This window comes from Staurois parvus, unplaced genomic scaffold (assembly GCF_062004578.1).
Source record: "Staurois parvus isolate SC_StPar_1 unplaced genomic scaffold, SC_StPar_1.0 ptg000560l, whole genome shotgun sequence".
In the NCBI taxonomy this organism is placed as follows: Eukaryota; Metazoa; Chordata; class Amphibia; order Anura; family Ranidae; genus Staurois; species Staurois parvus.
Window position 1 is genome coordinate 244,931 of NW_028318356.1, and position 14,012 is coordinate 258,942.

Below are 14,012 nucleotides of genomic sequence, written 5' to 3' on the forward strand. Positions count from 1 at the left end.
CCTCACTCAAACCTATTCATAAAAAAAAGACTAAACTTGCTTTCCTCACACTACCTATGATGATCTATCATCATAGCCCCACAAAAAAACTGTTATTTTCCAGGTAGCATGCCACATACTCTCTTCTTACATATAATGCAGCGCTCAGCATCCCAGTGGCCTAGGTGTTGTCCAATGGACCCAGGGAGGAATTTTCACAGGAATATTGTGGTACTCTTGCTGGAGAGGTGGAGGACCACAGAGATACTAAATCTGGGCCCTTTTTATGGCCTGCAGTCCAGCTAACCTGATTGGCTACAATACAGTACTCAATTCTCTCTGTTCTGCTAAAAAAATAAAGATTCTGCTAATAAATAAAGATTCATCTTTACTTTCTGTCCAAATTACACTTAAGCCAGATAGTGAGGGACACAAACAGCAATAGAAAACCCAACGGCAGATCTAAACCTTCCCTACTGTACCCCTCCAAAAACTCTTGATTTTTTTTTCTGTAATTGCGCCATCAATTAACATTTTGTATCTTTTTCTTCTCTAGCTCCCTGTATTCCACAAAATGTGAGAACAGTGGTTATCTGTGGAACAAATAAAACAGATGTGTCATGGGACAGGACACCAGGAGCTAGGAACTACACAGCAACAGTACGAGATGTTGGTGGAAATACTTATTCTTGCAGTACAGAGGAAAATACATGTATAATTGAATCTCTAGAATGTGGTGAGATCTATCAAGTTACAGTGACTGCACATGGAGAACAGTGTGAGAGTGAAAGTGCCATTGTTGAATTTCGCACAGGTATGTCCACTAGTATATTCCTTGTACATCAGATTGCCACAGTATGGCTATGGCTATCAATGGACTAGGGAGGGATGCATGGATAAACAGCATTGTGGCCCGTTTGTAACAAAGCAGACCCTATTTCGAATCACTGACTATTAATGTAATATTTAATATCTGTGACACAGCACAAAGAGTACTAATGTAAAATGTATATAAAGCCAAAACCTTTTTGTTAGTTTTGGATAGAGTATAGAAAGGATTGAACCTCTAAGTCTTTTTGCTTTCTGTGTCCCACGGGGATATTTTTTAGGTCTTGTCCTGGAAAAATTGGTTATATGTCTCCACTGAATGATTTACCTCACCTCTTATTCTGGTGATAACTCTAAAATTTTGGACTTCCCACACTTTGTCTCTTGGAGACAATGATAACAAGGGCAAATAGGGGGGTGAATCTCTCCATTGGGGACATAGACATTAGGTGAACATTAGTGGAGTGTCTAACCCTTCCCTGCTTGATTCAAAATGAAATGTTTTGCTGTCTCATACACTTGAAATTTCTGTTGCACCCAAGTAGCCTCCCTGGCGGTATTCCAGAGTGTAGCTCAGATATTCCCGAGTGTATTCCCGAGTGTAGCGAGGGTAAAGTTTCAGTACAACAAGCGGTAACCCCAAGGTACACTCGGGCTTACCGTGCGGTGCTGCTCCGGGATCTGTTCTTCTCTTACCTTGTCCTGCGCTCCCGCGATGTCCCTCCTGCAGTGTCCCCTGTAAAGTCCTCCGGCGGATGCCAGCATCTGTCTTCTGGGTTCCGTCCATTGTGACGTCGGAACGTACAGGGACGGAACAGCGGGAAATTTGTAAATGACAAAAAGTGACATTCACTAAATTCACTAAAATAACATAGTAAAACATTACTGTATCAAACCATTTTACATACATTTTGTCCCTAGTGCTTTGTCCTGTGCCCTGCCTACATTTTTATTGTTCTTTCTGCCTGGAAACTGAGAAATGTCCATGGCTCCAAAAAAAATCCCTTTAGGTCAAAATCGGTTTTAGACCAGCTAGAGAACAGCGATAGTAAATTAGAACTACTTGCAGAATTGAGTGGTAATGATTTCTGGGGAAATTCGTCATCAGACACTGAAAACAATTTTGCGACTTTGCTCAGTGATGTGTGAACTTGGCGCTATATTTCAAATTTCAGTGTTTTTGGTTTGATTATATTATTGAATTTCATTTATTATATTATTATTTTTTGTGATTAGTTATTAAATTATAATTTATGATTTCGTGTTTCAAATTTTAACATACCCGGGATGTTTACTAGACTCTTGTTCGGACAGATTTCAGTGAGTTATTCCTAAAAATTACAGGCCTACAATAAAAAAATACATATTTCCATGCAAAAAAAAATGTACCGCTTTGAGCACAGAAATATGGACATAATCAGACCGCTAGGGAGGTTAAAACCTAAAATCAGGATGTGAAATCAATTATTTGCTAGAATAACACAACCACTTGAACAATTTCTGTTCTTATTGACTTCTGACTTTAGTGGTAATAAATTAAAGTGGGCCAACCTTCTAGTTCTGTGAAAAACATAAAATAGCTTGGCATTTAAAAAAACATATTTTTTAGAAAACAGGTTATTTTAGTTAATTTAGTAGGTTTGTTATGATGCTTTGCTTTGTGATCCTTGGTAGGTTCAGCAGTGCTGTTTTGCCTGCGGACAGTTGGCATCCTATTTTCTAAGTGAAAAAGAGGGCTAACATTAACCTGCTGACATTGTCTCCTACAAGGCCTCTCATCTGCAGAGACCTTGTGACCTATGCTTTGGCAGAGATTACATGAAAGGTGCCTAGCCAAAGTTTCAGCACTAGATAATCAGTTAAAAATGCCAGCAATTGTTTTAAAATTAGGGTTATAGTTTATTAATTGCAATATTGTTTCATCAGTGCATTTTTTTGTTTTGAGGGATCCACAGAAAATTATTTGTATAAATAATTTGTGTTCATCAAGAGAGTGTCAATGCAGATAAACAGCATAGCTAGACAGTACAGTGGATAAAGGGTTAGCACTTCCACCTGGCAGTACTAGGGTCGTTGGTTCAAATCCCCACCATAGCACCACCTGCCTGGAATTTGTATGTTCTCCCTGTACCTGTGTGGGTTTCCTCCCACACTCCAAAGACATACTGATAGGAGAATTGGCTTCTGTCTAAATTGGCCCTAGTATATGAATGTAAGTTAGGAACCTTAGATTGTATGCCCCATGAGGGTTAGGGACTTCTGTGAATGTACAATATACTATATATGTAAAGTAGTGTGTAAATTGACAGTGCTATATAAGTACCTGTAATATTAGTAGACCATATTCATGGATAACATGAAGCTGCTTTCAGCATTAAATGATGATACCCTTTCATACTAGGTCCCACACTTAGGTCAGTATTGTATTGAATTTTTAAAAGATACATGTATTATGGATTCTGCCTTGTAACAACTCAGCGTTGTCCCTGCATTTTCTAACCCAGCTTTCTCAACCTTTTTACCCTGGAAGAACTGTTAAGATGTTTTTCAGCTCTTGAAGAATCCCTGCTAAAATGAAAGTATACTCTATATGAACCTTTGTAAAACAACCCATTCTGCTTGAAATAGAAGTGAAGGGCAAAACATTTTTTCTTATAAGTGATCACATAATCTGTGTTCTCAGCTGCATAAGGTGACAGTGGAGAAACAGCAATACACTGATCTTACCAGTGAATAGTTCTGCAGGGGGGCATGTTAGCAGAAGTATTGGACACTGGAGGACAGGCAGACTGTTCTTCCAGCACAGCCAGAATACTGACCACACTGGGATGGATGTGCTCTCATGCCTAGCACCATCAGTTTGAAATAGGAAAGCAGGGGAACTGCTAGGATCACCAGGTATTTCACAGAAAGGAAGCAATGCAAAGAGAACATGATACTTTTTAATGCAAGTACTTGGTATGACAGACACATATCAGGAACATGAAATGTTGGGGTAACAAATTCTTTAACTGCTTGGATAAATGCATGGATAGGGGCAGCACTGATATGTGTTCACATACCCCTACATCATACTTTCCAATATCTTAAGTAATCTCACTCTCTCCAACAGACTCTTCCCTTATACACATACTGGCAGCTATCTCCCAACTGCCCTGCTCCTTCCTGAGCTTTTCTATATATGTGGCTTCTCCTGCCTCCAAGCAAACTAGATCCTGTAGTTTATTTTGCTTGCAATAGTCATGGCACTGCTCCAAGCCCAGACTACATCTCCCAGTATTCAGTATTCTTGAAAGGATTAGGAGCTCATAGTCCAATAAGCTCCATTTTGTGATGAAAATAGGGAACTGCATTCAGGAAATAACTTAATACAAGTAGTCCAATAGGTAGAAATCAAAGACACCAATCCCAACTAACAAATAAATACACAATTGAAGGAATAAAGGGATTTTTTAGGTGCCAAAAACACAATGCTAACAACCATATAAAATGTAACAATTTTATTGTATGATAACATATAGAACCAAAGACCAACAATATGGTATTGTTAAAATCAACATTTAGTTACACTGGAGATTACTGTGACTTTTTTGTGAATTATTGCAGCAGCTTCCACTCAGCACGTTTCTCCATGAACTGGCTTCTTTAGGAATCTTATGAGTACTGCAATTGTTGTTACTATAAAACAAACCAAATACATATGTCAATATAATACACCAAATTTACTTTTTCCATTACATTTATATATGAAGAATATACAACATAAAAATTACAAAATGCATTCCCCAGGGGGCTTCATACCAAAGAGCCTTGGGAAATTCACACCATTAATTGAGCAGTTATTTCAAACCATACATTGAAAATTCCAGACATGCAAGCTTAGATATCTGTAAATAAATAGTTAAAAACCTTTAACTATCATAAAATATATTCATAGTAAACACTAAAGGGAAAGTATATCCATAGTATCCTATTCAAGTCACCAGTCATCATCTATTATTACCTCATGGGAGAAGGAAAATGGCATACAGATGGTTAGTTGTAAACATCCCAAGATTGGCATGAAAATATGCAAAAATCCCTTTGGGGCCTTGAAACTGGTCAATTGGTGGAAAATCCTTCACTTGTATAGATGTGTGAGTCTAACTAAATGTTGATTTTAACAATACCATATTCTTGCTATATGGTTCAATATGTTATCATACAATAAAATTGTTACATTTTATATTGTTAGCATCATGTTTTTGGCACCTAAAAATCCCGTTATTCCTTCATTTGTGCGTTCAGAAAATGTTAACAATAATGATAATGTGTTAAAAAGCCTGCGTAGTTCAGTAACAGCAATTCTGGTTATACTGTATGTGCAACAAATGGCTCAACTTGTGATAGATTCATGGAACATTGGTAAAGTGTATATGAAGAACTGCTACCAGCAGAGTTTTGTCTCAGACAGAATTTTTCTGTGGTGCAATATCTATATGCATGACACAATTCACCTCCACTTTTCTTACCACCAAAATGATGATGTTTCTTAAGAAATCTGCCACAGCCATAGCGCCATTATGTCAAAGTGTTACACATAAGAGTTACCTCAATTTGTTGCATGCGTCAGAAATAGCAAGCTTACATAAACTCAGTGTTGGGCTTTCTTATAGCACCAGCAAAGTGTTGCAAATACATATTTTTGAGTTATATGCAGATTGTTATTACTACTGTTATGTTGCTGCTGCTACTACTGTTAATGTGATTTTTTTTAACATGCGTTCACTCCTTCAGGTCCATGTTTTCCTGATATAGTGGAGGTAATGCCTTCCTGTGCTTGGGACTTCTTGACACTGTCAGGGTTCGCTACCTTGGGAGCAGATTATTATATTGGAACGCTAACAGATCAGAATGGGGAGACACTGACTTGTTATACTACAGGTCTGACCTGTGACATCAAAGGTGTAAAGTGCGGGAACAATTACAACGTAACTATAACGGCCTATAATGACCAGTGTAATAGTGGAAAGAGTCTACCCACCATGCTTCCCACAGGTATGAATTACTATAGAATCAGCACTGTAAGCATTGAGTTGATTGCTGCTTGCAGTCATATTTTTGCATATTCTGACTGTGATTTCAAAGTGATGCATGAAGAAAATTTACATAAATGTATGATTAATAATTGCTGTATTGGCATGTAACTTTGGATTTGTCAATCACCTCTGAAAAATTATTTCAGTTCTAAATCTCTGTTTTTCTACTTTTGCTTCTGTATATGCATAAATATTTTTGCATGGTTGTAACAAGCAAAAATGTCTATGCAACCATGTATCTTAGTGGCCAGTGGGAGAAGAACCCTTTATATTTATGGTCAGTGGGAGAAGGACACTCTTTTATATTGTTGACCAGAAGGAAAACTGCCCCCTTACACACGGCTAAAATGATAATTGATATCAGTGGTTACTGGGAGCTAGAAATTGCTCAAGCAACCCTTAGCAACCCCTGGAGGTACTTCAGGGTTCCATGGAATCCTGCTTGAGAAACCCTGTTTTAGACAGATTTCACCAGAACAAGTAAGGGCTCACTCCTAGATTGTAAGCTCCAAGGAGCAGGGCCCTCCTATCCCTCTTGTATCGAACTGTATTGTTGCTGTATTGTCTCTCGTTATATTGTAAAGAGCTGAGCAAACTGTTGGCACTATATAAATCCTGTATAATAATTAATTAAACTAGCTTCAACATGTGAAATTGGACATGCTTTTTTAAAGCACTGTGAATGCCAATCAAAGCCCCTGTCACTAAATAAAATGGTAAGTAGGTGTGCAGCTTGGAGCAGCAGAAAGGTGAGTGGGGTCCAGACTGGAGCAGAGCCACAAGCAGACGGCACACGTGGTATGCAACATGGGAATTTTATAGTGGAAAGTGAGAGGGGACCAGAGAGAGAAGACTGAGCAGCAGAGGATCAGCAGAGCTGGGAACTGGAGCAGGAGAAACTAACAAAGTTTACATATGGTGCACAGTGTGAGAGCAATATAGCGGGAGGTAGGCGTGGACCAAAGAGAGCAAGGGATCAGCAGAGCTGGGAGTTACTACTGAGCGAGGGATCAGCAAAGCTGGGGGTTACTACTGAGCAAGGGATCAGCAGACCTGGGGGTACTGCTGAGCACGGGATCTGCTTAAGAAAGGTACTAATAATCTGGGGATCTGCTGCATGAGGGTACCGATGAGCCAGGGTTCTACTAGGCCCCTTTAAAAACAAATAGAAAATCAACACACACAGGGCATTTGCCAAGTTTCATTATAGCTTCAAAATGCATCACTGAATCCTCAAATACACATCAAAAAAGCATGTTGAAGTGGTAGGGACTTTAATGTGTGTTAAAGTCAAAGCAAGTGTAAATGAGCCCTAAGTGGCCCCACTGAAAGTTTACCTGTCTATTCTTGCTCAAGTGACAACTCAAAATTTTGGATTTTCTCTCACTGTTAGTCCCAATGACAGCAGTCACCAGGAAGGATGCAGAGGGTGAATCTCCCTTGTGAGACTCCAGACAATAATAGAAACCCAGCAGAGGTTCTAACTCCTCACTACTTCATATATTAAGTCAGTAAGCTTTGGCGCTCTAGCATAGAAATTGCCTTACTGGCAGGTAAAGATAAAGCAAGAAAAATTAAAAATGAAAACTAATGCTGCCACTCGAATCCAAGGCTTCTTTCATGCTTGTGCCTTGTCTGATGCCCCCTTGAAAAGTAATCTGTGGTGAATCATATTTCAGGGGACAGAGAAAGGAGGCTTGCACGCATTTAGGAGGCGATGTTGCTGTCTCCTGATGCCTGCTTTTTTTTTTCAATTGCTGGACTATAGTTTTGCATTACGGGAACACGCTGTAACTGTGAGTCAAATATTTGGCTCTATTTTGCAGCGTGGCCCCATTCACTTACATGGTAGAGTTTGATAGGTAGTAGGGATGGGCTTAATGTTCGAGCTGAACGTAAGTTCGACTCGAACATTGGTCGTTCGTGTGTTCTCCGAACACACTAACGGTAAGGGCTGTTCACCCACCGTACTCCACAATGTACTGCGCGCTCACCTGACCAATGCTTTGGCTGACTCATTTGTCCCCCCCCCCCTTTCCTGCCCTGCCAGGCCTGTGCTCGGATCAAGGATCAGGTAGAAATTTAGGGGAGGCCCCACGCTTTTTCCACCCCATTTTGTGCGGGTGAGGTTCCGCTTTAAAGTCCTACCAGGCCTAAAGGGCCTGGTATGGCTTTTAGGGTGAACCCTATGCACTTCCCACACCACACACTTTTTTAAATTAATTTTTTACTGTGGGGTCCCTCCTATCCTTCCTACCAGACCTAAAGGGTCGCTGTTTTTTTAAATAAAAAATGTCAGTCCTGCTGCAGTAGGTTCTATACATTGTACAGATGTGCAACCTTGCAAGTAGTTTAAGGGGATCCCCTAGGAATTATATTTGACCAGTTGCCACCCAGCCTGTAGCCAGATGGCGGCCGGGCGAACAGCTCGTCCCTTCGGGTGGATGCCATATGGCGGCCTTTCCGGGAAAGCGCACTACGCATGCCCGCAGGGCCGTGCTGTGGCGAGATCTGTCACCGATCAAGTACCTCGGACATGGCCGATGACAGATCTGTGTACCGGCCCCGTTGCCAGTACCATGTGACCTGTTGTGACCAATCACAGCAGGTCACATGACAGTTTTTTTACAATCGATGGCTTCCTTCCATTCCATTCATTGTATATAAGTGTGTCTAGCTGTGTATGGTCACAGCGATCACATGCACAAGCTGGGCCAATCACATCCCAGCTGTGTCATGTGATTAGCTGTGGTCAAATCACAGCTAATCACAAAAAAACCCCCTGAATGAATCAATTTAATTCAGGTAAATGCTTGCTTATAGCGAAGTAATTCTTTGCTATAAGCAAATTGTGTAAAAAAAAAAAATACTGATCACTTCCCCAGAGTAGTACAATGTTACTATGGTAACATTATACTACTTTGGTCATAGTGCAATTTGAAAAGAAAATCTTAAAAAAAGAGAAAAGAAAATTAATAAAAAATTTAAAATAATTAAAAAAAAAAAAAATTGAATAAAATCATCATTTTTTTTTCGTACTGTCACCAGTTAGTGTCCCTGATTACCGCCATGCCAGTTATATGATGACGCTGTTCTGCACTGGTGACAATATGTAAAAAAAAATAGTGAAAATAATTTTTTTGATTTCTTCATTTTCTGAAAGATTATGACAAAAGATTACAACTTCAAAAAACTCAACATGCCTCTTATGAAATACGTCAGACTGTCTACTTGGCAAAAAGGGGTAATTTGGGGGATATCTGTACTGTTCTGACATTTTTGGACCTCAAGAAATTAGATTGGCCGTCAGTACTTCAGGATTGATCAATTTTCAGATATATCCCATAGATTGTGAAATCTATAACTTTCCTACAGACTAAATAATAAATACTGATTTGGGTTATTTTCACCAAAGAAATGTAGCAGAATACATCTTGGCCTAAATGTATGAAAAACAATTATTTATTTGCAAACTTTTATAACAGAAACAAAGAAAAACGTGTTTTTTTTCAAAATTTTCCATATTTCTTTGTTAATTTAGCAAAAAATAAAAACCCCAGTGGTGATTAAATACCACTAAAAGAAAGCTCTAGTTGTGTGAAGAAAATTATAACATTTTAGTTTGGGTCCAGTGTTGTATGACTGCGCAATTGTCATTCAAAGTGTGAGAGCGCTGAACCCTGAAAATTGGCCTGGGCAGGAGGGGGGTAAAAGTGTAGTGTATGGAAGTGGTTAAAGGAATTTTTCTTTTTTTTTTTAAATGGTACATTTTGAAAAAAATTTTCACTGATTCATGTCCCTCAGATCAGTACCCGAGTCCCCATACCATTTTTATGGCCAATAACTTGCATATAAGCCTTCAAAATTGTCACTTTTGAATTTCCAAGTTCGAGTCTCATAGACTTGCATTGAGTTCGAAGTTCGAGGTTGAATATTCTTTAGGTTCGAACGTTCGACTGCGAAACGAACACGGGTATGTTTGGCCCATCACTAATAGGCACTGCCACCTGTTAAACTCGACATGTAGCTTTGAAATTGCAAAGCATTACATACACAACAATGTATACCCATCTGAGCAGCACCATATCCACTTATAGGTGGGTGGTCAGTGGGCTGATTAACTGCATGTTTTTACCACCCCTGGGCCGCAAGTGCGAAAGGAGCCTAAGAGCTGCGATATATTAAATTTTTCTTCTTGATTCTATGTACACTTTAAAGAAGTATGGATTTTGAAAAAAAAAACATCCATACTCATCTCCATGCTGTAGTTGTCCCACACCAATTCTAACACCAAGAACTGAGTAATCACATGACTGCTGACCATTCAGCTTTAAGTCTGCTCCAAGCGGAGAACAGTGCCTGTCAGTCACCACTCTCGGATCTGCTCCTTCAGCTCTCACTGGAGCACCAGGCTGGGGTGGGGACGGCAGCTCCCAGCCATGGCCTGAAAAGTGGCATCAACTGACAAACAGACAGTGGGGTGTATCTCGACAATAATGTCAGGATGCTTTCTGAGCCTGTCACCGCTCTGCTCCATCAGCTCGTAGAAAGTGGAAAATAGCTCACTATAATCTTCCTATGGGTCACAGGAATACAAAAGTAAATATACTCCTTTAACCCACAAGAGAAATATGGCCAATTGCCATACTTCTCTTTTAAGCACAACATAAGAGAGACCCTGGACATGTTGGGGGTCAACGAGGAGGCAGGAATACTATTATTACTACTACTACTAATAATGTGTATGTTACCAATGACTGTACAAATCTATCAGACTTTCAAATTGGCTCTGTGTGTCTTTCCTAGAATATTATTTTGCTTGCAGTTTGCAAACGCAAGGTGTAAAAATGGAATATATATTTGCTACTGTGTTTTCCTCTCTATTGTAAATAAAACTTTTATTCCTGATATAAAGTGTAAGCTGAGAAACTTTAATAACATCATTTTTGGCATTTCTTTCAGAGCCTTGTGTCCCAAAAAATCTGAATAGCTCTGTGGACTGTGACCTGCAGTCTGTGACTGTATCATGGGAAGATGCCCCTGGAGCAGTAGAATATTCATTGACAGCTATTAGTGGCCTGCATGAGACTTCCTTCATAACCACAAACACATCCTATGAATTTACAGACCTGTTATGTGACATGGATTATGAAATTACAGTAAGCAGCATTTCTGACAGTTGCAATAGTCAAGGGAACAGTTCACTTCATGTTAAGACAAGTAAGTGTAAAGATAATTTTCATGTAACGTGCATACTCACTAACTGTTCCTAATTTCTAGGGACAGTCCCTAGAATGACAAATTTATCACTGCAATTTATGTCCTTAAAAGAATATGTAAACCCAACATTTCATATTCCCGGTATGTGCCTACCGTACTGTGCTGAACTACGCTTAGCCGACAGCTAGCTAACAAAACTGACAGAAGCAATGTCGTGTTTCATCCTAAAACTTTTTACTTCTGTGAATAGTTCTGTAAAACTGCAAACCAATTACATAAACTGAAGTTACAATATGCTCATATATTTCTCTCACAAATGAACACATTTCTTCAAACAGCTACCTACAAATTACATTAAAGTGTTACTAAACCCAGGACCCTGCATTCACTATATCTGGTCTCCCAAAGTACACACAACATGGAAATGCAATTATTTTAGTAAATATAAACTGTCAAATACCTTTTCTCATCAGCCGTTAGAGCAGTCTTGTGGCTTCTATCAGTGTTCAGCCAAGCACTAGCTAAAGTTTGTAGGAGGAGTTTTCTTTCTGCTCTACAAGGATGCAAAACCCTGACCTCTGTCTGACCAGTGCTGATTGGCCCTGTGCTGATCACATATGCACTCTCCTAAAAAAAAAAAAAAAACCCTCTCTAGCAATACACATCAAACTGAGCATGCGCAAAATGCCTACGGTTCAGTCTATTTTATCAGGGGGTAATAAGTAGTCGCTTAAACAAGGGGAGGAACAGAGCAATCAGGATCAAATGGCCTTTTTACACAATGCAGATGATTAACCCCTTGGGTTCCACAGTGAGTATAACAAGCATGCTTTACTGCATATACACACTGATTTTACTGTTATGGGTTTAATAACACTTTAAATATATAAATGCGATCTGGATATATACATGACTGTAACAAACACAATGAATGAACTTACAGGCCTATGTGTATCAAAGGGAGAATGGAGGAGACCTTCACTGGTGTTCTTCAGGAACTGCAATGGTGGATGGGAAATCTTTATTTTAACAAACATGAAACACTTCCTGTTTTTGTTGAATGATGGTGTACAGAACATGTACCATGTACTTCTATCCTGTTCTTTTTGCATTGCTTCTTTTGTGTGAAATTCTTGGTGTTCCTGCCAGTCCCTCTGCTTTTCTCTCTGCTTTAAAAACTGACTACACTGGGCATGAGAGCACACCGTGGTTAGTTCTCTAGTTATGCTGGGAGCTCAGTGTGCTCTACTTCACTGGTCAGACTTTTCCTGTCACGTTCCCTAGCTGGGAACATGTCCCTCACTGGGAAGTTCAGCGTGATGCTGTTTCTCCTCCCCTATCTCTTATGCAGCTGAGAACAGAGGGTATGTGATCACTTATCAAAAAGGTATTGATAATGGTTTTTTAATCTATATGCAAATGTTTTGCCTTTCATTTCTATTTTAAACTGAATGGGTTGTTGTTTTAAAAGATGAGGGGTTACAATCACTTTAAAAATGTCTCTGCTTTTGATGCCTTATTAATTAACCTTATGTATTCACCTATCTAGTTAAACATAGGTCTAGCTGCTTCTGTAGTAAAATCAGACATCCCCGGTTCAGCACAGTACAATATTTCTTCATCTAGACAACTGAATGAGTAATTCCTACTCTGGTCAATCAACTTGTTGGCAGGGCATGTTGACTGGTACCCAAATTGGCGTAAAGGCACACAGAGACAACGTAAAGTGGCACCATTGCTACTTGGTTAATTAAAAGTAACAAATAATAAAGGACAGTAGCGGCAAGAAGCTTACCTAAAGTGATTGTAAGAAATTAAAATTTTTTTTTTTAATTTATTACAGGTACTTATATAGCACTGTCAATTTACGCAGCACTTTACATATATATATATTGTACATTCACATCAGTCCCTGACCCTCAAGGGGCATGCAATCTAAGGTCCCTAACTCAAATTCATACATACACATACTAGGGTCAATTTAGACAGGAGCCAATTAACCTACCAGCATGTCTTTGGATTGTGGGAGGAAACCGGAGTACCCGGAGGAAACCCACGCAGGCACAGGGAAAACATGCAAACTACAGGCAGGTGGTGCTGTGGCTGGGATTCAAACCAATGACCCTAGTACTGCCAGGCGGAAGTGCTAACCAGTTAGCCACTGTGCTGGCCATCTCTCTACTTACCTGCTCTGTGCACTCCTGACTCCTTCTCTCTGTCCAGTGCCCCCATGGGAAGCCACTTTACGAGCCAAGCCAAGTCCAATGCAAAGCTTTGGATGCAGTGGTGTAAAGCACACCACCACTGGACTCTAGAGCAGTGGAGACACGTTCTTTGGAGTGATGAATCATGCTTCTCTGGCAATCCGATGAACGGGTCTGGGTTTGGCAGTTGCCAGGAGAACAGTACTTATCTGACTGCATTGTGACAAGTGTAAAGTTTGGTGGAGGGGGGATTATGGTGTAGGGATGTTTTTCAGGGATAGGACTTGGCCCCTTAATTCCAGTGAAGGGAACTTTTAAGGCGTCAGCATACCAAGACATTTTGGACAATTTCATGCTCCCACCTTTGTGGGATTAGTTTGGGGATGGCCCTTTCCTGTTCCAACATGACTGCACACCAGTGCACAAAGCGAGGTTTACAAAGGCATGGATGAGCGAGTTTGGGGTGGAAGAGCTTGACTGGCCTGCACAGAGTCCTGACCTCAACCCGATAGAACACCTTTGGGATGAATTAGAGTGGAGACTGTGAGCCAGGCCTTCTCGTCCGTCAGTGCCTGACCTCACAAATGCAGTTCTGGAAGAATGGTCAAACATTCCCATAGACACACTCCTGATCCTTGTGGACAGTCTTCCCAGAAGAGTTGAAGCTGTTATAGCTGCAAAGGGTGGGCCAACTCAATACTGA

The 14,012-nt window shown here is 40.0% G+C and overlaps 1 protein-coding gene across 1 annotated transcript in view; it reads left to right on the plus strand.

Moving 5' to 3' along the window:
• Positions 1-14,012, plus strand: part of LOC149450900 (uncharacterized) — a 222,272-nt gene that overhangs the window by 155,873 nt on the left and 52,387 nt on the right. Inside the window, exons 33-35 of the mRNA XM_089691268.1 lie at positions 536-793; positions 5,584-5,844; positions 10,848-11,105. Of these exons, the coding sequence (XP_089547394.1) occupies positions 536-793; positions 5,584-5,844; positions 10,848-11,105 (777 nt within the window). The remainder of the gene's footprint in view (positions 1-535; positions 794-5,583; positions 5,845-10,847; positions 11,106-14,012) is intronic.